At 45.3% G+C, this 25,877-nt stretch overlaps 3 protein-coding genes across 8 annotated transcripts in view; 1 reads left to right on the forward strand and 2 right to left on the reverse strand.

Moving 5' to 3' along the window:
• The first annotated feature begins 50 nt into the window (after positions 1-50).
• LOC149358340 (ankyrin repeat domain-containing protein 16-like) lies at positions 51-3,387 on the forward strand. Its single transcript, XM_089570392.1, has 8 exons — positions 51-304; positions 364-522; positions 673-795; positions 864-961; positions 1,465-1,616; positions 2,081-2,239; positions 2,330-2,408; positions 3,284-3,387. Exons 1-8 carry the CDS (start codon positions 96-98, stop codon positions 3,361-3,363), a joined length of 1,059 nt encoding a protein of 352 aa, XP_089426518.1. The 5' UTR covers positions 51-95; the 3' UTR covers positions 3,364-3,387.
• LOC149358341 (INO80 complex subunit B-like) lies at positions 3,355-5,808 on the reverse strand. Its single transcript, XM_089570394.1, has 2 exons — positions 5,036-5,808; positions 3,355-3,950 (listed from the first exon to the last, which is right to left on the reverse strand). The coding sequence occupies exons 1-2, from the start codon at positions 5,546-5,548 to the stop codon at positions 3,543-3,545; spliced, it is 921 nt and encodes a 306-aa protein (XP_089426520.1). The 5' UTR covers positions 5,549-5,808; the 3' UTR covers positions 3,355-3,542.
• Positions 5,809-12,920: 7,112 nt separating this feature from the next.
• Positions 12,921-25,877, reverse strand: part of LOC149358342 (intermembrane lipid transfer protein VPS13A-like) — a 100,085-nt gene continuing 87,128 nt past the window's right edge. For 5 of the 6 annotated variants that reach the window (XM_089570395.1, XM_089570396.1, XM_089570399.1 and 2 more), the window contains 6 exons: positions 25,028-25,130; positions 24,857-24,922; positions 24,310-24,366; positions 24,110-24,246; positions 22,997-23,192; positions 21,906-22,041 (listed from right to left, as the gene is read on the reverse strand). In XM_089570395.1, coding sequence (XP_089426521.1) covers positions 21,925-22,041; positions 22,997-23,192; positions 24,110-24,246; positions 24,310-24,366; positions 24,857-24,922; positions 25,028-25,130 — 676 coding nt within the window. In that variant the 3' untranslated portion in view covers positions 21,906-21,924. Of the gene's footprint in view, positions 16,921-18,292; positions 18,420-18,952; positions 19,102-19,536; positions 19,604-20,110; positions 20,235-20,959; positions 21,084-21,170; positions 21,257-21,905; positions 22,042-22,996; positions 23,193-24,109; positions 24,247-24,309; positions 24,367-24,856; positions 24,923-25,027; positions 25,131-25,877 lie in introns of those variants that run through there. The other variant, XM_089570400.1, reaches the window with a different exon arrangement.

Below are 25,877 nucleotides of genomic sequence, written 5' to 3' on the forward strand. Positions count from 1 at the left end.
TTGGATTTGGCTGCGCGCAGCCGAAACCAAGTCGAGTCAAGCTTATTTCCCGTTTCACTTCGCCCCTTCGTCGAGTCGCCCAACATGCGTTAAACATGCCGCATTGCGGCTCAGAGCAAGTTAACCAAAGGCTCCTTGAGTGCGCTCAGCATGACAACGCCGAAAACCTGAGGCTTGCGCTCAACCAGATGCGCGGTAACGATACCGATAAACGTTCGCTATACTTGCAAGAAGTTAGCTACGAGAAATCTGGCGACACTTTGGCTCATGTAGCATCGCGATACGGATCTCTAAATGTACTCAGGTGAGTGGCATTTGGCACGAAAACATAGCAGAAGCTAAAGTGAACAGCAAATCTTACAGGTTCTTGTGCGAAGAAGTCAAAGGCATGGCGATCCTTGAAAGCCAGAACTTTGACGGGAAAAGACCCCTGCACGAAGCTGCCCAATCATCTCAGCTTCATGTCGTGCAGTTTCTTCTCGATCAAGGATGTCATATTGATCCCTTGAAAAGGGCTGACTGGTAAGATGTTTGGCTGGACCCATAAAGGCACTGCTACACTTGTTTAGGTCGTACGTGGGCCATGTTAGCCTGAACAGCATGAAGTTACCATTTCATTGTACTGGAAAAAGTGTGGTATTCCCTCTTCTTATTTTTACGCATTGGCTGCAGGACACCGCTTATGTTGGCTTGCACCAAGAACGACCTAGCAGTGGTCCAAACACTTGTACACAGGGGCGCAAATACAAGGCTGCGGAATAAGGATGGCTGGACACCGTTTCACATCGCTTGCAGGTGACATTTACTGCAAAATTTCTTATTATAGATAGCATCGACATGCACTACGTCATTTCTCTATGCAGGGAAGGTCATGTGGATATAATATCTTACCTCTTGGATGTGTGTCCAGATGTGTGGAGCAGTAGCAGCAAAAACAAGAGAACACCACTTCACACAGCTGGTATGAGGTAGAACTCTGCGTCAAATGTCAAAATACTACGTCATAATTGCTTGGTGTTAGTTCATAAATGCGGACTATGTTCACTACCTTGGGTTTCATGGAAAAGCATTTGTGTAAAACAGCAAAAGTGTGTGTAGTGTGCTTAAGGGTGTGTTTAATACCACAAGGTGCTGTAAACTTTGAACATGGGAATCATAGTTATTCTCTACAGAATACAAGCATTATATCTCTTGCTTTAATTTGAAGATCGGTAATAGCATGTAAATATTCCCAGTAACTCTTGCCTGTTTTTCAATATGTAAGCACAGTTAAGGAAGCCGGAATGGTTCAGAGGACTTTACGTCACTACAAACACACTGAAGCAGTGCTTTCTATAATACCTATTGGCTGTTGTGTGAAGTGAAAGTAGATTGTGTACAGTCTCCATAGACATGCCCTGCTTTTACAATTCCTGTTGCCACTTCACGCTTTCATGATGTTAACAATTTTCCTAATTTCCACAGCCTTGCATGGCCATTTGGAGTGTGTAAAGCTACTTCTGATTAGAGGCAATGATCTGCCAGACATGGCAGACAACTGTGGCACAACTCCTTTCATGGATGCTGCTCAAGCTGACCAGACAGCAGTCATGGACTGCCTGGCAGAACTCCACAAGGTGCACTCGTTTTCCTTCTGAAATGGTGTTCACAAGATATTTGTCACGTTGCTGCTAGTGTTCTCTCAGTTTTGTTGCTCGGAGAGCATTTCCCGATATTACCGGCACAGAACTCTAAAATCTATGTGGTTTGTTTTAGTATGTACTACAACACCTTGCTTTTACAGGCTCTTAATGGTTAGTAAAGCTTAAAACACAGTTTGATTTTAGAAATTGTGCAGATGACTAACTTAGAAGCACAGTGCATTAGTGTAGATATACTATATGAGACTGAATTTTTCTTACAGCGTAAAATTTGTGAGCTTTTGTGGTGTTCACATAATGCCAACATCGCAGCACTAGTCGCTCTCTTTGGAAACTCTCCTCTGATGCTAGCACGGAGAGCTTTGAATGATGGGATGGCAAAGGTTGAAAGGAGCCAGCATGAGATTTGCTCTGAAACCAGACTGCTTCTTCTCAGACAGGTTGATCTGACCAAGAAAGACGTGCTAGGCAACAGCAGTTTGCACCTGGCAGCCCAAGCAGGTGCCCTGACAGCCATTCGGTCTTTAGTTGAGAATTATGGTGTGGACATTGGCTGTGTCAACGCTTGGGGTCAGACCCCGCTCCATCTATCTGCAAAGGCAAGTGCATGCTGCAGCTGCACCCTGCAGGGACATTTGAAATGACACGGCGGGGAAGAATTCATCAGCCAGACTTCTTGCCTTTTCCAGATGGGTCAGGTTGACGCAATCCAACTGCTGTTTGATCTTGGAGCAAAGTGCAATGCCACGGATAATAAGGGCCGCACGGGTGGGCACACACTTCAGTTCTCCATTCTCTCTCCACAGCTGTATAGTAGTTTGCTACTCTGTGAAAGACACCCTTGCCTACCATGTAAGGTGTTTTCTCTGCAGTGTACATATAGACTTCGTGAGAAATGTCCGGAACACAGGGTTCGCTGGCTGTTGAGCAGTGTGGTGGAATACCTCCAGCACGACTAGGGCACAACTAGAGAAGGGTGCCTACTACACATTCTGACAATGAGCTCTGTGGGCCAGAAACTTCTGACAAAGACTATGTCATAGCTGCATTATTCTCCCCATTGCAACATCATTTTGTGGTGCTGCAGGTATTACAGTAAACAAACAATAACTACATTTAGAAAGTTTACATCAGTAGAAGGAACATAAATGGTGGGCCACACACTTGTTTCAGAGCACAAGCCAGTTTGGTGGTGGCTTCCTACTAGCCTACCACTCTGTCTCGGTGAACTTGTGAAACTGCTAGCATGCCTCCCCTCAAAACTGGAAGTCAGCATTAGAAGCCTTGTACAATAGAATTTTGCATTTGGAGGTACATTAAAACACATTCCAACGCAGTATGATCTTTATACAAGATAAGGTTATGAGAAACATGTGAAAAAAATTTTTTACGCCTCACCCATTGTCGGAAGAAAAACCAAGCATGTAATGGCTAGATGTTATACTTGGGACTGGTATCCATTCTGCCCATCATCTGTCTCGTTCCTAAGTTCAAAGCAAACATTTCGCATGATGCAAGGAGTACTGTAGTTCTTAACTAACTTAACTAACAGTCCAAAGGATATTTGGGAATGGCCATTGCAGTGGTTGCTTTCCTTGAATAAGTTCTGACAATATTCTTTACTTTGCTTTACCTCCCAACAGCTTACGACCTGGCAAAAGAGGGTGGCCACACAAGCTGCTGCGAACTCTTGCAATCACAAAGTACAAGAGAGGAACAATAAATACTATCTTTTATATGCAAACTGCACAGTAGTCTTCATGTCAGCTGACGTTCATTTACACTCGACGCATCTTGATCACCGAGGACAAAAGTGTCTTCCCCACTGTGCACGCACATTCCTCACCAGCACACATTAATGCGATGAAATGAAGGCCAGGAAGTGCCGGAGAAAACGGATGCTCACACACACATCTGCAGCATGTTTGCCTTGTAGCACTCCAGGCTGCACAGAGGCACACCAGTCTTGGAGCAGGAATACTTCTTCGGGTTGGTGCAGCCCTTAATGGCGCACAGTGTCCGCTGAGGGTACTCACGAGGACCGGCCGGTGCGAGTGGGAATGGCACGCCGGTGGGGAACAGGAGCACCGTGCCGGCCTCACTGCGCACCAGTGACACTTTGGGTGGCGCATCAGCCTTCTTGGCCAGCTTCTTGCCAGCCCTCAGCCGCGAGTCCGACTTCTTGAGGAGCCGCTCGATGGTCTGCTTCTTGTCTTTCTCCTTCTTTTCCTCAGCTTGCTGTTTGCGCTTCTTGGCACGCTGCATCCTCCGTTGAATCATCTCCTCTGTCATCTCCTTGGCGGGCTCTACCTGCAAATCAGCGGTGTTATTTGGGTGTTTGCCAAAATGATTTATATAGTTATTCTAAACATTTTCAATTGCCTGGAGACTTCGTAGGGATGAGAAATAGGGGTTGATGTAAGCTTTCACTGCAGCAAGCAAGTGCTGACTTCTCTTGGAATCCACCCGGTTACCCTAAAGGACCATCATTTACCTTCCCTCTGCACTGTATGTCCTTCCCAAGCACACTCTTGTTAACTTGAGCATTTTCACTCACTCAAGTTTGTTCCTTGACTCATTCTGCTGTCTTTGTCTTTGAATGTTAAGCCCATCATTTTTCCTTCCCACACTGCGCTGTTCCCAATTTACTTTCAAGCTTTTTCATTATCCTCGAGTTTCTGCCCCACAAGTGAATTCTGGCAAGTGAATGCTGGCAAGTGAATGCTGGCAAGTGAATGCTGGCAAGTGAATTCTGGCAAGTGAATGCTGGCAAGGCTGCTATTACACACTTTCCTCTTGAGGGATACTGGTAAGCTGCTATTCAAGACCTGAAAGTACCTGCCATATGCACTTCATCCCATTCTTTGTTACAGCTACTTCGTTATCGTGGTCAGGATCTGCAGTCACTACCTCCCTACCAGTCACTAAGTACATGCATTTCTTTACAGCTTCCAAGCCTCTGTAGCCTGTCGTACACAGTTGTTACCTTCCGAGACTGTTGAGCACTACATCAGTCTTTCTCATATTAATTTTTAGACCCACCATCCTGCTCTGCCTACCTAGGTCCTCAATCATACTCTGCGATTCACTCTTCACTCTGGAGAACGCTTTGATGGAGCCCGCACCACGGATATTTTAGGCTGAACGATGGTGAATTAAAGAAAAGTGTGAGTAAGATCGCCAAATGGTAACAGCGCGATCTGTAGCTTTCGCTTTTAAGTAATTGACCAAAACGACCGTCAAGGCTGGCGTCTATGCAACGGAGATCTTACAGGAAGAACTTCGTATGACGAAAGTGCCCAAACGAAAGCCACGGCCGATGGCTGTTTATGTTCAACACTGTAGAACACTTTCGGCCTTCACTGAGCTCGTCAACGTCACAACCGCGTGCTCACCTGTTGGAGCGGCGTCGGACTGTCCTCTTCCTTGTCCTTGAGCGACTTGCTCTCAAGCAGCGCCCGTTGTCTAGCCGTCATCAATGTCGGGTCTTTCATCTTGCGCAGTTCGTCGTCCACCTCCTCTAGACGGCCCGACTCGAGGGCTTCGAGCCAGGCCTCTTCTTCGTCATCGCTGTCCGCGCTAGTGTCGCCGGAATTGGTCTTGCTGCTCGGCATGACACTCACAGCTTCGGGTTCGGCAGTGCTGCGCTTCACCTTGGTCACATTCTTCTCCAGCGTCTGTCCGCCGATCTTGATCTTGAGCTTCAGCGCGGGCTTACTGTCTCCGCTTCCACTCTGAGGGCTCGCGGGCGGTGACGGCGCGCCGTCATCTTCTTGGTCCGTGCCACCACGCTTGCGCTTGTGCTTCTTGTGCTTGTGCTTCTTGTGACGCTTGTGCGGTGGCAAGCCCAAAATGTCGACAGGAGCATCTTCTTTCGCGCTGGCGGTTTCCCTCTTCTTTGGCATCATAGCTTGGAGGAGCGCAACGCCAAAATAGGCTCGGCCGAAGGACCGATTATTGCCTTCGCCGGCGGCACTAAATGGTCAGCCTAGGTTCCTTGTTCAGCTAAAGGTTTGATAGCTTACGATCACCCTAACATTTTTTTCTTCCAAAAGCCAGGCGCTGCTACTGCGCCCGCTCGCTCGCAACTACAAATGTCCGCAGATTGGTTTGGATTGGTGCACACGTCACGTCTATCCGGCCTCTCGATAAACAAAAAAAGGCGTGAACGGATTAGTACTAGGTTGTGCCGCCGCGGCGCTGCTATACAAAAACGAGTCGGCGTCTTTTTTATAATCGTCATCATCATTGGGTAAGGCCCTTATTTGGCCCAACTATGGTGGCTAGCCACCATAGCCCAACGCAATGATCTGCGTTTTCTGTCTGATCGAAGGGTCGGAGGCGACCACAGAACTACAGTGACTCAAAAGAAAACATTCGACAGAAGTCTGTCTGGTTGGGAAATTTAATGTTAGCTGAAGGTCAGTGACGCCAACCAAGTAAAATACAGAAAAAAAACACGACGTTTCATGTTTTTCCTGTATTTTACTTGGTTGGCGTCACTTACCTTCTCCTAACAGAACTACAGTGATACCGGTGATGCTGACTAGGACAGGCAGTGCGCTGAAACACTTTTAGATGCGGCAGAATACAAACATATCAATGCCTTTGCAATTGTGGCTGTGAACGAGAATGGCGACCACATCATCTCGGCAACAATCAAAACGAAATCCTCTGAAACGGCAGAAGATGGTTTGGTTTGGTTTATGGGGTTTAACGTCCCAAAGCGACTAAGGCTATGAGAGACGCCGTAGTGGAGGGCTCCGGAAATTTCGACCACCTGGGGTTCTTTAACGTGCACTGACATCGCACAGTACACAGGCCTCTAGAATTTCTCCTCCAAAGAAATTCAACCGCCGAGGCCGGGATCGAACCCGCGTCTTTCGGGTCAGCAGCCGAGCACCATAACCACTGAACCACCGCGGCGGCCTGAAACGGCAGAAGAGGCGGCTATATCCATCGCCCTAGCGCATATATACCCAAGAGAGCATCATCCTCAGCGATTCCAAAATAGGTATCAATAATTTCGCAAAAGGGCGAATTACAAACACCTCCCTTAGAATCCTTAACGCAACCAAATTCTCACCAAATTATTCCGAATTGATTTGGGTCCCAGCCCATTCGGGGAATCCGGGGAACGAGGCAGCTCACAATAAAGCCCGAGGTTTCGTCGACCGGGCAGTGGATGAGTCTGGCTCCCTGAATTTCACGAAGGACTCCATGATCACATATCATGATCTCACCAATCATTTTAAACTAGAGAGGAGAATTTTCCCCCCTCCGGACAAAAGCCTGACTAAAGAACAAGAGGTTACGTGGCGTCGTCTACAGACGAGATCGATACGCACGCCATCACTCCTCGCGCACATTTATCCAGATCTTTACAACCCAAATTACTGTGGCCAACGAGCCACCTATGATCACATCCTGTGGGACTGCAAAATAGAGCCACCTCCGGGTGCTCCGTCTCTCGAGCGGTGGGAGACCGTGCTGGCTAGCTCTAACCCCAGAACGCAAGTTTTGGCGGTGGAGTGGGCTGACAAAGTCATCGAGGGCTGCGTACTCTCGACCACTTAACGCGGCCTCTTACCAAGCTCTTTCCGGCGAATAAAATGTTTTACAATCAATCACATCATTTACGAGTGGCTCAAAACAACTCCTTATCGTGTATGCGCAATCGCATAAATTGCGTTCGATTTCTTGTGCCTAAAAAATTATATCAAGACAGGCTGGCAGCAACGAATACCAAAAACGCGCACGCATGTTCAAGTAGCTCGAATGTTCCACACAGGTGTGGATACCTGTGCAGCAATATACCGGTCCTACCGGTTTCGATTTTGCTACAGTGTTCTAGAATAGCCTTCTAGACCACTGTAGATTTCGCTTATCCTGGCTAAAGTCCCTAGATCATAGCTTATCTAGGGGCTTTAATCATGGCTGGTCCTGTCTGGCTGGCCATGCAGAGGCGCAGGTGCTGAAAGCGAAACTACGACAATTCGTGTTTTTTTTTTTCATTTCAACCAGAGCGAAACATGGCAGGCCATCCATGTATTATGCGGCTGTGGTGGTGACGTAGCAAAATGCAATCAAGCTGCAATATGTATAGCTTCCGAGATTTAAGCATACCCAGCAAACCAAAAACCTCTCTACGTCTAGCTAGACGTCTCTGAGAGGTTTTTGGTTTGCTGGGTATAAGTTATTCTCATCTGCCACACTCTTTGCATCTGCCACGTACTCAAACACGACGTTTGTTCGTCTGTGATTGGCGCTACGTTCCCACATCATCGGCAGTCCTGGCGATGCGCTTACTTGCCTTTTAGAGCGAAAAGCTCCACTTTTCGCTTGCAAAGCTGAACGTCAAATGACGCTTGGATTTGACCTCTAACTGGAGGCTCGCTAGAAGTGTGGCTGTGATGTCATACCACGTGACTTGTCGCAGCTGTTGCCGCTTGTTCCACCGCTGCGTCTTTACTTTTCTCTATCTGCACGTGGCAGCGATTGTGGCTCAGCTTGAGTCAGTGGCTGAATGGCGGGAGCTACGGAAATCATTTTGGCATCAAGCAATCAAACAGGGATCATGTGAAAATCCTTCGAGTAATTTTGGTAGCTAAAAACAACCTAAAAGTTAGAGGCAGGGACCGCAGCATGCTGAATAATAGCAGAGTGCCAGCATTCACTGCCAATCGGACCTGTGGATCTACATTTCAGACGCTTTGATGCAACATGGCACGGCCAGTTGCACTTCATGAAAGCATGACAGTGAAAGTTTTTCGCACACGCATTCATGCAAAGCGCTCACACACACACACAAAGAACAGGTGATGAGAGGAAAGACTGTGTTAATCCTGCTTTTTCCTTTGCCAATGCTTAAAAATTTGTCATATTATTTTCGTCCTTAGAAATGCACACAGTCCATTTTATTCATAGGAAAACGCATACCCTTCTTGGCTTTTAACCGCATCAAGTAAAGGAATATACACTAGGTGATATGCAGTGATGAACAAATACAAAGAGTGTATGTGGTAGCACTATGGTGTGACCCAATGAAGAAGATGTAAACAATGTTAGTGAATGCATTTTATAAAGCCCACTAAAAGGAAGTCTAGAAGGCACTGCACTGGCACTCTGCCACATCCTGTGATATCAAGTTCGATGACCTGATATGAAAAAGTGCCCTTTCTGCAGGAAACATCTCTAAATAGTCATGATAGCAAAACAAGCCAAAAGGTTACTTCAAAACAATTGTTATTTGCTCATACCGTGGCAGTACAGCAGATTCAATAGGGAAGTTGTAGAGATGTTACCCTGGGCAACATTTGTACATATATGGAACGCCTTCTTCGCAATGAAACAAATTTCATTCTTTCCACAGTGAGCACGTGTTGCTTTTAGTTCAGCCATTAACACCTTCCTTACCTCGGGAAAGCAGGCAGTATCAGTGTGACATGCATTAAATTTATTTTTTAAACTGTGGTACTCATAGTATAGCTAATAGTACTCTTTTCAGTGACATAAAAAGAATATATTTTGCTTATGAAAGAAAAAAATCTTTGATTGCCAAACATTTGAGACTTGCACAAAAAGCTGTGGAGATATTAAACATATCCAGTTCACAAATGAGAAAATAAAAAAATTTAGAATGTAATTTTTTTGTGCTACTATGCCAAAAATGAGTATTCAAAGTTAGATGTGTTAATGCTAAACTTTCTGGTAAAAAAAAAATGATCGCATGCAGCGCTTTGGGCTACTCCGCAGTGCAGTGCTAAGGTGGACTCCAGGTCGCCTTGCAGATAACTGTGTCCACTACACTGCTGGTCATCATTCACAATATGTGCGATATCTTTGGAGAGATCCTGAAAGCAGTGAATAACCCTCAGCAATGGTGGACACGAAACTTACAGGCTGGTATTTATCGATAGTCCAGGGCTGAGAGGAGCAATCCAAATGGACATCGATGCTGTGGAATCGCGAGGACATCATCGTGCTGAACAAGGTCAGTGTGAGAGGAGGGTGCCACTTTGGGTGCCTTGCTTGCAAGTTTGCTCCGCATTGACAGGTTTTACGCAAAGTTTAAAGATAACAGCCTCATGTGGCTCACGAAAAAACTGATTCCGAAACTTTTGCAACATACTGAATGGAGTTACTTGTCTGGAAGTTGCTTGGATTTCTCAGAATGGGGCATCTTGTGCCATCATTTAAACTGAACGATCTGAATATGCACCGTAATGAAAGTGTTAATTCACATGATTGCAAGCATTCACAAGATATATAAAGACTGTTGTACCATTGTAAAAATGGGTGAACACATGTCCCTCTGTCAGTGCAAAATAAGCCACTGAAAACTGAAAATTCTGCTTTCAGATCTTTCATTGATTTCATTCATCAGTTATGGCATGTTGTGTGACAATGGTAGCTGCTTAGAGACTCTAGTCCAACTGCATCTGACAAAAATGTAGTTTTTTGGATAGAATTAGACGCTCATAACAATTGTCAATATGTAATAGCATACTCAGTGTATGGGGAAACTGCAAAAAACAGTCGCAATTTACACATGGCTTGAGTACCTATATTGAGCGCCACATTCTACGTTGAATACCGGCCTCACCTTAAGACTCAACAGTCAAGTGACCGCTGACCAGCGGTTAGGTTGTGATTGACAGACTTACGGCATGCACTCGGTCATATTGGCCAAACAGGTCAGGCCTCCACTGTTTGCTGAAAATTGGCCAATCTCTTGACATCAGTTGCCAAAACAAGGGGGGACTGTTTTTGGTTGCCCAAAGACATCAGGCTACGTCTTGCTATACACTTATTTTTTAAATGAAATGAAATACCACTTGCATAAAACAAGGTGACTGCACTCCTGACTCTGACGAAGTACACCGAGGCATTATTCTGTACTAGTCGAAAAAAAATTATTCATGTTAGCACTAGGTCTTCACAGAAAAATACCACTACTCATTCCATGTGTGTCTTGCACAGCACTCATGTCATGCAAAGTGCAACCTTCAGACTGCATATGTTATATGTTGCAATGCAGCAAATGAGGCACATCTTGATGAATGTGAAAGACAGGATGGCATGTAATAAGTACAGGTGGTGAGAACACAAGTATGTAGTGATTTGTGCAGTCTCTGCTTGTTTTAAGTAAATGTTTTCTCTCTCTCTTACCTCTCTTTTAGCCTGAGTTGCTTTGGGTCGTTAAACCCCAATAAGCCAACCTTTAACACTCTTGTCTCCTCTGAAACGTATGTATTTCAGATGTTGCCTGACATCTCCCTTTTCCTGCATTAGTGTGGTTCAGTTTCGTGACACATCCGAAATTTGTAACCCTGCTTCTGTTTAATGAATTCTAACAATTCCTTTCCACAAAGTGAGATCAGTATCCTGGATAAATGCCATTAAAATGGCATTTGTAAGAAACATGAGGAGCAGCACAGCTATATGACACCACAACGCTGCATGTGACCCAGAGCTCTTTCCAAGCTTGCCAAAAGCTCCGAGTCACAAGAAAAGCTAAGATTAAACCTTCATTTGGAATCAATGAACAATTGGATCACTAAACACAATCTCAGTTGAGTGGCTGGACACTACTCTGAGTGGCTGGACACTACCCTGTATGTATTCATGGCACTTACATTGTCTACCTGGTTCACACAAACACAGATTTACCTTTACATAGCCTTTCATAGCTAGCTCAGCCAATGTCTATCTGTTAAGCAGTTTGTTCCTGACTAGACAAACAGCTGCACTCTTGATTGCACCAAAGCAGAATCACGTGAGGTGCATGAAAAAAAAAAAAACTGGATTCAGCTCACGTGAGAACTTTCATGCCTCAGGGTGCAGAAAATTCACAGAAACAGCACTCTCATTAAAGTACAACACAATTTAATATATCAACTCTTGACTAGATTGTCAACAGGAAGTACATCGCTTTCGAATGAACAAAGCAGGTGTCTTCTTCACCAGGAAAATGAGCACTTATATCAATGAGGTACATAAACAACTGGACAAGTAGCACATATGCACAGTTAAAGTCCAACAGCTGGATCGTACGCTTCAACAGAGATTTGGGACAGCAGACCCATCACCACCAGTCATCTAAATGGTTTGGTGGAAAACCACACATGCATATAATTGGAGCCGAATTCTACTGATACCACGGAAAGCACGAGGGTTGACACATGTGCATTTACCTGAGTGACTGCGCAAACCACAAATATCATCAGGTCATGGACCTGAACATGTCTGCAAAAAAATGAGAAGATACCGTACTAGGGGCTGGATTCAAGACAATCCACATCCAAGCTTGCATGTCATTTTGTCTTGAATAATGAAACTCACTTGTCCCAAAGGTCCTTGTCTCACTTCGTTTTTGAATTCTTTGTGATGTCAGGCTCTGCCACTTGAACTGTGACCTGTGTGACATAAGCCTGAATCGCCACTTGAACTGGTCAAGTAGGATGTCTTTTGAGTACCCTTATGCAACAATTTAGGATGCCTGACTTGCTTGCACATAGTATGCACAGATAAAGTTAAGAGTTGCAGCGTGTGGCACGCTCCAAAACCTGCAAAAAAACTGTCACTGCATCTGTGGCTTATCCTTCACAATGCATTACTTCAAATTTATTTTGTCCAGCACAATGGAATGTGTCTCTGCTGTTCAGGTATTATTTAAATAAAAATAAAATAGAAGAAAAAACCACCATAGCGAAACTAAGAATAAACAGAAACGGCATGGAACTAAAATGCGATAAACGCATTGCAAATCAGGAGTACCCCATTTCCGCTTTCTTTTTCCGCTGCGGTAGTGACTAGTAGTTATGGTACTCTGCGACTGAGTATAAGGATGGGCTAGACACAAGGGCTGTATTTTGATGGATGGGAAGTACAAAATGTACCTAAACTGAAGTCTTAATTGACATTAAATAATCCTAGCCAGTCTGCAGCCCTCCATTAAAATATGCCTCATAGGTGCTCCCCTGGTTTTCAATAAGCTGTACAAAATGACTGTGAAAAAATATATGTAAAAGAAATAGAGAAATTAAAACAGGAATAAACAGTCCAGTAGCCTATTAGTACAAAGGGAGGAAGTAACATAAACTAGTAACAGTGTTTAAAATAGAAATATTTTAAAGCCACAATCAGCCAGTGCTGAAAGGAAATGGCACAGGTTCCATCATATGTGGCTTCCCACTGAAGAAACTAATGTTGCCGCAGGAACTCCACAGGTCATGCCAGCCCACTTACTCAACAGTCCCCCCCCCCCCCCCCCCCCCCCCCACTAGATATGTGTCTGTTTTGACAACAAAGTAGGCAAAGATTGTGCACAGGTATAAGCTCGTATGAGCCATCCCGAAGATATAATCTGCGCTTTAAATCCTCTCATGCTTCCCATAGTATCAGTGATGCAGTCTGTATTCATCTGCTTTGTGGTTCAATGCATACTTCAACCACTTGAATCGGCCGAGCAGTGTGGGTGTCCAAGAAATGAAAAACAAGCTTTGTGACTACACGCTGATGTGGCTAAGGCCAGATCCCAAGCATCTGTCAGTTAATGTTTTGCAATACACCTGCATGCCTTGAAGAGGCTAATGGCTCCACACATGCAGGGCCTCACTTGCAAGCATTGAGCAGCATAGACGAATGACTATAAATGAGCACTATGTGCATGAATATTGATTACACTGTTGTTATGTAAGACTAGGAACCAAGCCAAACAAAAACTTGTGCCTGGCTTAGTGTAGCACACGATGGCAGAAGAGGTGAAAATTGAAAACAGACAGCAAGACAATGCATCTGACGAACAAAAACTTGGCAGCACTGAAAGCATTTCAAACGTAATTGTAAAAAAAAAGAAACAGCTTTCATATTCACAACAGAGTGAATGTTTTGTACAGAGTAAAGCATATTGCAAAGGCTACTCATGGCAGGCAAACAGAGTTAAATAACAATGGTAATGAATATACAAACTAGCAAATATGTATTGAGTGTTGCATCACTCATCAAGTCTGGTGTAAACACTTTCTCCGTCCAAGTTCCCCACTTGTTTGCACGTGATTCAGACAGATGCGAGACATTCAGTGTTGAGTTTCGTCCAATACCTATCTGATGGTGGTATGCGGCATTGGCGGCACGGTCCAACCACATGCAAGGATACCAATCAGACAGACGGGCTGCAATGCCATCTGTCACGAGGTCGACCAGCCGCATAGCCAAGCTCTAAATTTCTTGAAAGGCCCCACCAAATATGAAGCTGCATTTTATCTCTTCTGGTTGAGGCAGGCAGGGCCAATCATTTTACTTTATTGGGCAAATCCCAACAGCAAAACGTGCCTCCCTATCAAAACTTGATTGCAAGCAAGCTGGTGGTTCATGCAGAAGTGTCACTACCTTTTGACACAGGCAACACAACATTTGAATCACATAAAAATGATGTATAAAAACAAATTACACTTTTACATTCTTTATGCTGACACACACACTCTCAAACAATGTAAAAAAAATCATGAACTAATGCACAAAACCTCAGACATACACACAAATTGTACCTGACTGCCCCGCAGCAATTCTGAAGTGGTGTAATATAACAGTTCTCAAACCAATTCCATGCCATTTTTGAATTTCCCACCCTTCCTCATTGGTTGAAGTGATGTCACGCCCCACGTTCGCTCTTTGTTATTGGCAGATGCCCAGGGTGTGGCGTCGCTCCAGCCAATGGCGAAGGGCGGGAAATTCAAAGATCAAATCAATTTGGGAAGGGATTGTTATATTACACCAATCCTGCAGTCACACCCAGGAATCAACGGGCATAGCAGCCTGCTGGTTGTATGCACAAATGCCACTTAGCTAAAAGTGAACATAGCTGCATTTTAGAACCTGCAGTCTGTGCAGATTCATGCTGAAATCAAGACGGTTGGTAAGGCAAGACATGCACTTAGAAGCATGAAACCCCTCAGCAAAATAACCTAAGTAGATTGTTGAATGAAAGGAATTTACATTTTTTTGCTTGAGAAATTCTGAGGCAGTTGCTGGTTAACAGCAATTCTTTCTAAACAGCAGTGCTTCAGTAAGTTAAAACAAGACCATATTCCAAACTGACCTTCAGATAAGCCTTGTAGCCATAGCCAATCGGGACAGTGAAGTAAAATTTATCAATAAGCCTGTGTGCCAAACTGCTGAATGCATTATCAAATACATTAGCATTCTCTACACTGAAAGCCAAGCCCATATTATGTTATAACATGAGCTCTATGCCTCAAGATATCACTGTAATCCAGCAGTGTTCAATTCTGCAAGATTTATAATGGTCACAAGGTGCTAAAGCATGATCATGTGACCACAACTAATTGAAACTTTTATCAGCGATTCTTGCATCAGCATTTAAACAAACAGTGAGAAAAAAATGAAGTTGGCCTGCATTGATAGAATACTGCACTCTAATAACAAAAAAGCTACTTTCACTGCAAATAGAGCGTTCATGATCTACAAAAGACCAAAAAATTAAATACAGGTACTGCTGCCACTGACTGTTTTTGCATGCAAACTTCAATGACATCAATACCTTTCTTTGGTTGCAGACCTCCAAGAACAGGCTGCCATTCACTTCTGAATGATGATCACCGAGGGCTTTTCGGTATGATGTCATAAGTTTGAACAGTGGCAGGAAAAAATTTTCAATATCTAAATCCATCTCTCTCGAATAATCATCAATATAGCCATAAAGAGCGAACAATCTATTTTTACTAAAAATAACAACTGAGTGGAGCTGTCACAAGAGTCCCATCAACATGACATGAAAATCAAAATTCCCCTTAGGAACTAGCATGTCAGCCACTTGGAATGTTCATTATGCACGTGTAAGCTGAAGGCTGGTTAGAATGATGAATCAACAAAGAATGTGCATTTCAGTAAGCAGCATACAGATCATAATAAGCATTAAAGTTGAATGCCAAGGGAGCACCACGACACTGGTGCTTCCTTGGCAATATGTAAAACAATTTCACGCACAGTCATCCACGTGTAGACAATTCTGTGGGTTCATAAACCTTGAATGCTGCAACCTTCCTTTCCTGCAGTAAACAGCACACACAAAAATAAAGCCAGCAAAGCAGAGGAAGAAAGACAGCTTGTCATAAATTAATGCAACCCTCAAAAAACCTTTCTAGGATTTCTGTCCGCACTCTCTCTTTGCGACTTAAAAAGCTGCACATACAAATTGAGGTATACATATATAGTACACAAATTCTACTCTTCAGGATTTCTACATCTAGGTCTGTCCACAGCATGGCTTAATTTTTTTTTTCTTTTGGCAGAGGTGGGTGGGGACACAACTGCTCACTCTAGCACACTTCAGTAAAGGCAGCAGCCGTAGCACAGCACGGCCTAAACCGTTCAGGCCTCAGCGAGGCGTCCTCGCGCCTCACAGAACTCAAGTGGCCATGAATGTCTCATGCTCCAAGCACGCTATCTGCCCTCAGCACAACAGAGACAGCAAAGGCGGAAATGGCCGAGTTCAAAGAGGGGTCGCAGTTGTGACAGCTTCATTCTGGCACAGCGGGGGACATTGTATATTATTGGTCTTGGTGGATTTGTGACTTCTAAACTAGCTACAGAAGTTGCGGGGGCTCTGCACTGAAGGTTTGAGGGCACCCAAAAAGGTGGCACACTGAAAGTCGTCTTGACAAAGTTGCTTTCCAAACGTGATCGCATTTTACTGACATACCTCCTGCAAACAGCAACACTGGAAGCAAGACAGCTCCGAAACAATGGCACCACCGTTGTACTCCCCACTGCGCCAAGCTGCTCAGCATCAGAACCCTCTGCTGAGGAAATCTGAAGAAGTAATCAGTGAAATGTAATCCACAATGGACTGCAAAACAGAATTCGCTTTACAAGGAAGCAGTAGGGTCCCATGCTGGATTATCACGCAGTCTATACTAAGATGGCACGGACTCTTGCTCAACCCGCATGCGCAAACAAACTCACTCGGCTCCCTCACTACTAGGCCAGTGTTTTGCATTGCCAACAGCAGGCTCAAAACCCTTTCTAAAATTCTGCCTCGCTTAGTACTCACTCGGGCTAGGGCTTAGCAGGACTGGGAAAAAAAAGGAGAAAAAAAAATGTCAATCCTAGTGACTTAGCTGTCGAGTGAACATGGCCTTTCTTCCATAGTGACCAGTAGAGCTGTCTCAATCTTCAGCTTCAGCCACTCCAGGACATCGCGATCTTCACAGATGAGGAAGCGTTCATTGCCTGTGAAACTGGCAATAGACTCGTCCTGCAAAGAACGACAACAAAGACATTGCAGTGGGCAAAAAGCTGCAGTGAGCCTGTTTTTCCAATCAGTATGCGGTGTTCTGTGGAGAAGAGCAAACTTCATTGCATGAGGACATTTTTGGGTGCAAGAAGTAACTTTAATTTCTTGGGCTCTTGCTGCAAAGCTGACTGCTACTGCCATCCATGTTGCTTTGAGGCTGCAGGCGGACCAAATGAGGGCAGCTGCTATTATCTATCCATCTGATTGCTGCATTTACTTGTATATTGCTGGATGCATTGCATAGATCAACTCCTTAACTTTGTGAGCCAGAAAAAAAAAAAAAAAGTTGGAACGCCACACAGGCTGACCAATGGGAACCCCAAGCAGCCAATATGCAATTAAGGTACCCGGCATAGTGCACCACAACATATTGGAGCTGCAGTGGCACTATGAATGACCTCCCCCAGAGATGATGCACTGCGCCAAGCATTAGATGTTTTGTTTTGAGAAATGTGCAAGAGAAAGCCTGAGACATAAATGCGTTCATTCAATTTTATTAAAGTTCAGCACACACTATCAGAGTCTGTACTAGTGCCACAAATGTCACATGTTGAACCTCCACGATTACAAGGGCAGCTTGGCATTGTTAGCAAGAAAAGCTTTGGCACTGTTATTGCAAGCGAAAAGGCACCCTTGCTACTTTTACCAGTCTCTGGCATACTTTTCGGCACCATCAAACATTCAGCTTTTTTACACCTCTGCACATACGATGGTTTGCTTAAATGCTCCTAACAACAGTCATACATGTTTGGAAGGCATCCCTCGCCATGCGACTGAGCAACTGGAGGTTTTGTTTTTTAACGAGGCCTCTAAAGGGCATGGTTGGTGTGGCGGGGTGCTGTATTTATCTTCTTATCGACTTTATCTAAGAAAAAGAAGGGATGCTTGAAACCTCTGTGTAGTACTTGTAGTAGCAACTGTGATGACAGCCAGAGTGGAGGACTTTCCGCAGTAACATCTAGTGTCCTCTCCCTTCCTTTTCTGCATTTGTAGCCAGGTTAGTGCCTCACCCTGGCCGTAATCTGCATATCTGTCCGCCTCCCAGTTTGCAGAGCGCAATTTTCAAAAAATATGTTGACCTATATGTAAATAAATTATGTTTTTTTTTGCTTTATGTAGCAGCCGGTGGTGGTGGCCTAGTGGTTTCAGCGTCCACCTCCTATGCAAGAGGTGAGCTGTCTGATCCTCAGTCTGCTGGGTACTTGCTGGTTCTTCAATGGCTACAAGCTATCCCCTAACCTGGTGTGGACCATCTCTGTCCTCATTGCTTTCTTTCTGGTGTTGTTTGGACGACTGCAGTTTGAGATTTCCACATCAGAATTTATGTACTGACCTGTCTGACCCGTATGATGAGGCTGTTGCCAGAGATGGATGGCACCGAGACCACGTCCTCCAGTCGGATGCTCCACTGGATCGCCCAGCCGCCCCAGAAGCGGCACTTTTCCAGGAGGAACACATGCCTGCACAAGGCGAGGGGGAAAATACTGTAGAGCGGGCAAAACAAAACTGACACATCATTCCAAACCACAAACTACTCTAACTGTTCCAGCTAGTGTTTAGGCCAAATTATTTTTATTCTGGCCTTTGTTCCCAGAATCTGAAACAAAACAAAAAATAAGTCCAAAAACCAAAGCTTGACAAAGAAGTTTGAAACTACAGCTTTCCAAGCTACAACATGAATGACAAGATTTTAGGATGCTCAACTTTGGTTCATCGCAGTCTAGGACCAGTGCTTTGATAATGACATAGCCCTAGGTACGTTAGGATAAGCTCGTAACAACGCGTACAATAGTCTCACATAAGTCCATGCGGCAGCCTCATAAGTAAGGCACATTGATCAGTACAGCAAGCTTGAGGCTAAAGACAACCTTTCTACAGTCATAAGCCGGGGAGCTCAGTGGACACTGATTATACTGTCATGAAACAGCACTGTCAGCATGTGTGGGACGCAGGTCTGCACACCCCTGCACTCCTAAGGAGAAGGTGCACCCACCTGTCAGTGATCATGGCGATGTTGGCCCTGTCATCCCTGCCCAGAGGCGCATGGGCCCAGTAGGTGTCTGTCTGTGAGTAGTGCCCCTTGCTCAGCTGCAGAAGCAGTCGATAGCCCGTTGCCTGGTACTGGGAGAAGGGCTTCAATCCCTGCAAGGAAAAAGCTCTGCCATCAGCAAGTTGCTGACTACACAGTAAGGTAGACAGCAGCAATGCTGCAACACACACTATGTACGCTAATGTCACGTGCTCAGCATTTCCGCGTGCTCTTTTTCTGCACTCCCTTTCTCTTGCCAGCATGACTTCCTGCACATTTCCCCCTCTTTCACCATTCTCCCTGCAGTCACAAGTAAGTCAACGCAACACCTATTAACGTTGCTGTGAAACAAATGCCGAAGCAAGCACTGTCAAAACATGTCCAGCCTGCTAGAAAAGCACCTTCAGCCTGCCTTGCTGGCTGCCTTCCTACCTAGCCAAAAAAATGGCCAGCAATATCGGTGCATTTTACCAGGGCCCCTGATTAAGCCTCAACATCACCCCCGGCTGTATGTTGGAACAAAATAACTTTTAAAATCTGTGGCTCACCAGGTTTTGGTTGATGAACCGGGGTAGCCGTTGTCTCACCACAACACCCTTGCCCATCTCCGCAGCTCTTCAGCATCAGAAGGAAGAGGGGGGGAGGAACATCCACACATAATTTAGACTTTGCTTAGGCATAGCTGTTAATGTGGTGTTCTTGCACAGCATGCTGCCATAAGCAAATATCACTGGAACATTTTTCTGCACTTTTGAACTGTGAAGACACAACAACAAATTCAGGCGACTATTAGTTTAGGATCAGCTACAGGACCATTACGTGAACATGTTCGGTTGCCAAGCTACCCAGTATCGCAGACAAGACTTGGCTCGTAGGAAAGAAAAGGGACCATGCAATTCGCTGTGAGCTGCAAAATGAATGCCCATTTTTGTGTCCTAGCAATGCCAGTCACTGAGCAAAAAATAATAAATTTCATTGTTAAAGCTAGTAGCATCATGTGATGCAGAGGATGGACACGAGTTGCACACCTTGGAAGGAAACCTGAGTGGAGCTTGAAAACCCTGCCACAGCTTCAATCAGCCTCAGACACTATTCCAACCAGAGCCAAAGGATGGCACTCACCGGCGAATGCCATCAAAGGCTATGCTGAACATGTCGACCACTCCACCGGTGGGCTTGGTCATGAGTCCCATGAGTCCCTTGCCAATGCCTTTGAAGAACCCCTCGAGTCCTTCCAGCTGAGCCCCTGGATGAAGTTACACACACAGACACACTGTGTGAGCAGCAGAGAGACAACCGGATGCCATGACACCTAACACATCCACGTCAACGGGCATTGCTCATTCAAATAGGGCTCACACATGCTTATACAGCAGTAAAGACAAGTAGACAAGAAATGTGTTGTAAAAAAAAAACTGGACAGTACACCAAGCAATTTCAAGGGAAACAAACAGCCTTCTCATACCTTCCCTGTCTTTTCCTTTGTTTGCATGGGGGATGTAAAAAGTGCGACAGTCATATATTTCAGCACCAAGCAGACGCAAACACATTCCTGCTAGACCATGTAAGCAAGGTGCCACATAGATCTTCAGAGAGCTGCTATCTTTAAGTGGAACCACAGACAGTGAGAAGAAAAAAATATTGGTAGAAACTTTTTCTATAGCAAAGAAGCCCGATCTAAATCCTTCCACACTCAAGCAAACAGTTCCCTGAAAAATGCTCCCAGTGTTTTTCGCTGCTGCCTGTGATCAAGAAATGACCTTGATAGTGAAGTACTGGTCCTGCACAGCATCTTCTTTCTGTACTGCCTACAGGCAGTCAGGACATGCTTATACTGCAACGAAGGAAACTTGTCCTCCCTAAATTGGCATTCAATCCAAAAAAAAAAAAATTCAAAAAAGAAAAAGAAAAGAAGGTACTACAGTGATGTTTGTATGAGCATGCATGTGAATATGTCAACTGCTACTATACCTGCGACAGGATTCATCACAACTCCAGAAACACCTAGAAGGATTCCGAGCACAAATCCTTTGGCTGCCACTGCCAGGGACTCCGGTAAAGAGGTTGAATGCTGCTCCATCCTTTTCCGCCGTTTCTGCAAGTGAAGGAAAAAATGGGATTAAAAATGAATAACCCCCAAGGAGCGCTTTTGCTGTGCTGAGCAAGCCATATGCAAACTCACATTCTGATAATCTTCATCGAAAGAAAGCACAGCCAGGACTTGCCCCAGAGATCCTGTGATCAGTGCAATGGAACCAGCGGAGCTCCCTAAAAGAACAAGCACTGGTTTTACGCCGGGTACCTCTTTTTTGCAGTCCAACTTGAAACAAATCATCTGTTTTAGGCTGCTTTAAAGCACAGGCCCAAAAGGGCAATGCATGCAGAATTCATAATTCATGACAGCGTGAAAAGATACGAATAAACATGAAACGAACAGAAGTGCTGGTGCTGTTCCCTTTATGTCAGTCCTTATTTTTTCGGGGTGTCATAAACTATGAGCACTTGCCAACCTGCCCAGCTATCTGCCCGTTTTAGCTATTTCTAGTAATTTGGGCTCCGCTTCTTTTTAATGTCAGCATTTGTGTCATTCATTTCATGTTTGACCTTTTTTTTTTGTGCTGTCACAATTTACAAGCACTGACCAACTTCCCAGCCACAGTGGCCGTATTTTGATGGAGGTGAAATGAAAAATTGCTCGTGTGCTGTTCAAGGTCAGCGCATGTTAAAGAACCCCAGGAAGTCCAAAATAACTTGGGGCCCTGCACTACAGCGTCCCTCACAGCCATGTGTCACTTGACGACATTAAACCTAACATACCTACCTGCCACTTTTGTGACACTGCTTGTATTATTCTTTTTTGTATGTCAGTTCTTTTTTTTGTGCTGTCACAATAGATAAGCACTAACCAGCTTGCCCAGCTATCTGTCCCTTTCAGTTTACAACACTGTACACTGCCTCTCCAGTGCAAACCACTTACCAACCACGTGGCCCATCAGGCTCTGTGCACCTCTCGACAGGCCCTCAGCAAATTCGTCAGGACCCTGAATAGATCCCTGCATGAAAGCAAAAGTTGCGCTAGTACACGGTGAGGCCTAACATTATTAGTGTTTCGCAAATAGCCACACATAGCAACTGTGATCTGCAAGAAGTGCACAGTGGCTGTAGCACCTGCCAATGGCACCTGCTATGTATGGGCACCGGCCAAAGAAACAGAAGCTCACATGGCGGAATTCAATGTCTGTTTTCTGGCTGTTCTTGGTGGCCCCACAAAGCCATCTGTGCCTCCGACATTGCCTAGTAGAATATTCAAGCAGTGATAGTGAACTGCTGCACTCCTCCCCAATCCATCTAAGTACTTGAGTCCATGTGGAGCAAGTATTCTCAAATTGGGCGCTGTTGGCATGCCTTTTTGGCTCCCTGAGCACCTAAATTCATGCATACCTCAATCCCCACCATAATTTAACCCACTTTATTGTGATGAGACTACATGTACCGTAACTGCTCATGACAGACTGCTCCACTGTATAGCCAGTCGTTATTAAGTAACTGAATTTGAACATTTTTTGAAGGTCTGTGTTTCCGAACTCTCTTTTGTATCCATGTCAGGCAGGAAGGTATGGAACTCAAGACAGACAAAGCTCCATAGCACCCCTTGAAGGGTGCAATAGGGTTCCCTGAGGCTTTAAAAAGACTGAGGGCACCCCCTGAGATAGAGTAAATCTCGGAGTACTGTCAAACATCATCTGGCTCTTGTACTTTTCCATGACGTGACTGAATATGAACAGCTGCAAGGAGGGCACTATTCATTACTTTGAACTCAGCCTTTTCCTCAGATTAAATCTGACTGTTGGAACGCTGCTCTGTCAGCGCTGGATCACTGACATTTTCCTGCATGCATCTGCACACAACCAATAAGGGAGCAGACCATGGTAGTAATGCCCTGACACTCAGAGAGACTCCTCTGTCTCAATCAACAGATGGAATGGCAGAGACAGCAGCACAACTCACCGCAATGGGCTCATAGAAGAAGTCCCCGAGGCCCTTGGTGAAGTCCTTCACCAGCCCGTAGGGATTGCCGAGCACGTCCAGCCCGAGGACCAAAACGTAGCACTGCTGCACCAGCTGGGAGACATAGTGCGACTTCACCTCCTCCATCAGGTCAGCTGGAGTCACCAGGCGCCCCTTCTGCTCAAAGAAGGCCATCCTGGAAGCAATAAAATGGCTCCAGCAGTCCCATCCACAAGGCAGGGTGCGTGCACAAGAATGTAGGAAGAACAAAAGGGTCTGACAATAAGAAAAGGCAGCACGACAAGTAAGTGCAACAGGAGAGGTTGCGCTTGGTCACAAAAGAGCAGAAGTTATCACAACCTGAGAGCATTACTACCCCCATGTCGAAAAACACTGTCCGGCGTCGGCAACATCCACATCGGTGTTGGTGACTGTTTGAAGCCTCACAGTTGGAGCGGCCGGAGCAACCGGCGGTTCTGGCAACCTAAATGGGCCACCTAGCGTCACCACTACCTGCCCAACGGATTGTGAACAAACTGACCACCGTGGCACCTGACAGTTAAATTAACGACTGGTCACGAGAGGTTGCTCGGGAACAGCAACCTAGTTCTCAAGAGCCCCACCAGTGGCAGCACCTGCCATTGCATAGCTCAGCCACTTGCATAGCTTGTATAGCTTAACCACTGCACCACTGCTCCAGGAATGGTATGAAGACTTCCGGCAATCTGTGAATCTAAAGTCGAAATTTAGCAGTTCTGAGCATATGAGCATTAACCCATTAACGCTATTGTGTCATGGGAGTGTCCCGTCCAGTTTTTTGAGACGGGGCATACGGAACAACAGCGAGCACTGTTCTTCCTAGACTGCATTTGTAAAGAAAACTGCTTGAGGCAACAGTATAGGTAATTTGGCAATGCAGAAGCCCAGCGAACTCTAAATGCATGCCAATATATAGTGCATTGACAATGGCACATTAAATCCACGGACTCTTTTTACATTCAGATATGAACTGAATGCAAAAGAAGGGCAGGTGGTCTTAATATAAGGATGGCTGGAAAGGTAGCATCTGTGATATATCATGGTCCCGCTCATGACACATTCTTTCTTTCTCACCTGAGCTCAACGTCCTTGATTTCACTCAGGGTAGCTCCGACAGAATTGAGGAACACGTCCAGAATGTCCTGAGACAGGCTGGCTTGATCCGGCACTGCCTTGTGCACTGTACCACGAGGGCTGAAGCTCAGGTGAATCTGTAAGAAAAGAGAGGTTGTGTTGCCGCTCTGGCTACTTCCATTTCACAGCCGGTGACTTACCTTCACTGGAGAGAGATGGACATATTCAAAAACAGTTCGCTGGGTTCGTGCAATTTCCTGCAACGTAGAAGAGAGAAAAGCAAAAGAAATGGTTTATGGTTTATGGGGTTTAACGTCCCAAAGCGACTAAGGCTATGAGAGACGCCGTAGTGGAGGGCTCCGGAAATTTCGACCACCTGGGGTTCTTTAACGTGCACTGACATCGCACAGTACACGGGCCTCTAGAATTTCTCCTCCAAAGAAATTCTAGCCGCCGCGGCTGGGATCGAACCCGCGTCTTTCGGGTCAGCAGCCGAGCACCATAACCGCTGAGCCACCGCGGCGGCAAAGCAAAAGAAATGACTTAGCAATTAAAAACTGAACTAGTTGTGGCTTGCACCCTCAAAGCAATGTACGTTTCGTACAGTTCCCAGACAGAGGATCTACATTACGGACAATATGGTGGCAACAGAATAGTAATGCAAAACTTTCTGCATAAGGAAGTTTCATTTTTCTACTGTAGCAACAAGAGAAAGACTCGTGACAAGTGAAATGAAGCCTTACTCACAAGGTCTGACTTGAAAGGATGCAACGGTGCATAGATCAACTTCATGTCAGACTTCAGCTTTGTCTTCTGCATGCAAAAGCACAAAAAAAGAAAGAGAAGGTTTACACTAGCAAGAAACATCGTGGCCATGGAAAGAATGGGGCCACAGTCATGCTCACAACAGTCACGTACCTCATCCGGATTGGCTAGCATCACACTGAAGAAGTCGTACGTGGAAAGTAGGAAGCCCTTGTCCACTTTAATGTGTATCTCCTGCAGCAGAACCTTCAGGTACCTGAAATAAAGATACCTATGAGCACACTTAGCATGCAGCTGAACAATGACAAGGAAAGCTCAGAATCATTCAGTTCCAGCGAAATGCTGCCTGGCAACTTCAGCTGCAGTGGCAGGGACCTGGAGCAACCAACAACGAAAACACACAAGAATACAGCACGTGTCCTGCATTCCTTCCTATGTATTTTTGTTGTTTATTTCACTGGTTAGTGCCAGCTACTATTGCTAAATTCTAATTGCAGATTCGAAGCACTTCTGAATAAACTTTTTCTACTCTTTTCAGAGCAAGGCTATTTCAATGGCAGTTGGGAACAAGGATGACTTGTTCCAATGGCATATTGGGAGCAGTCGCCAAGCCAAGATGGCTCTGTGCACCAGCCTGAACTGCTCCACCGAAATCGGCAGATTCGGTCGGAAGTTTGTGTGACATGTTTTTTAGCAGCGCACTTCCTTTCAAAGCCTACTCTGTTTTGCGGCAAACAATGTGAGCGGAACAGCGCAAGGAACGCTGGGTACTTTCTTAGTCAGCGACATGCGAGCACCCCCCAGCCCCCCAGCTTGCTCCGACCGGAGCACAAGCGTTCCAAGTGTAGATTTGGAGGGGGAGGTCTCTGTGCTGAATTCTGGCACACTGTTGCGGAGCTGGCAGACTTCTCCAGATCTGCGACTGGAATTGACCATACAGATAATTTCCAACTTGTCCAGCCTCAGCTTCGTTGTAGAGCACTGGCTGCGTGTCATGCTGAAC

Source organism: Amblyomma mixtum, chromosome 2, assembly GCF_055824585.1.
Source record: "Amblyomma mixtum isolate Tamu chromosome 2, ASM5582458v1, whole genome shotgun sequence".
NCBI lineage: Eukaryota > Metazoa > Arthropoda > Arachnida > Ixodida > Ixodidae > Amblyomma > Amblyomma mixtum.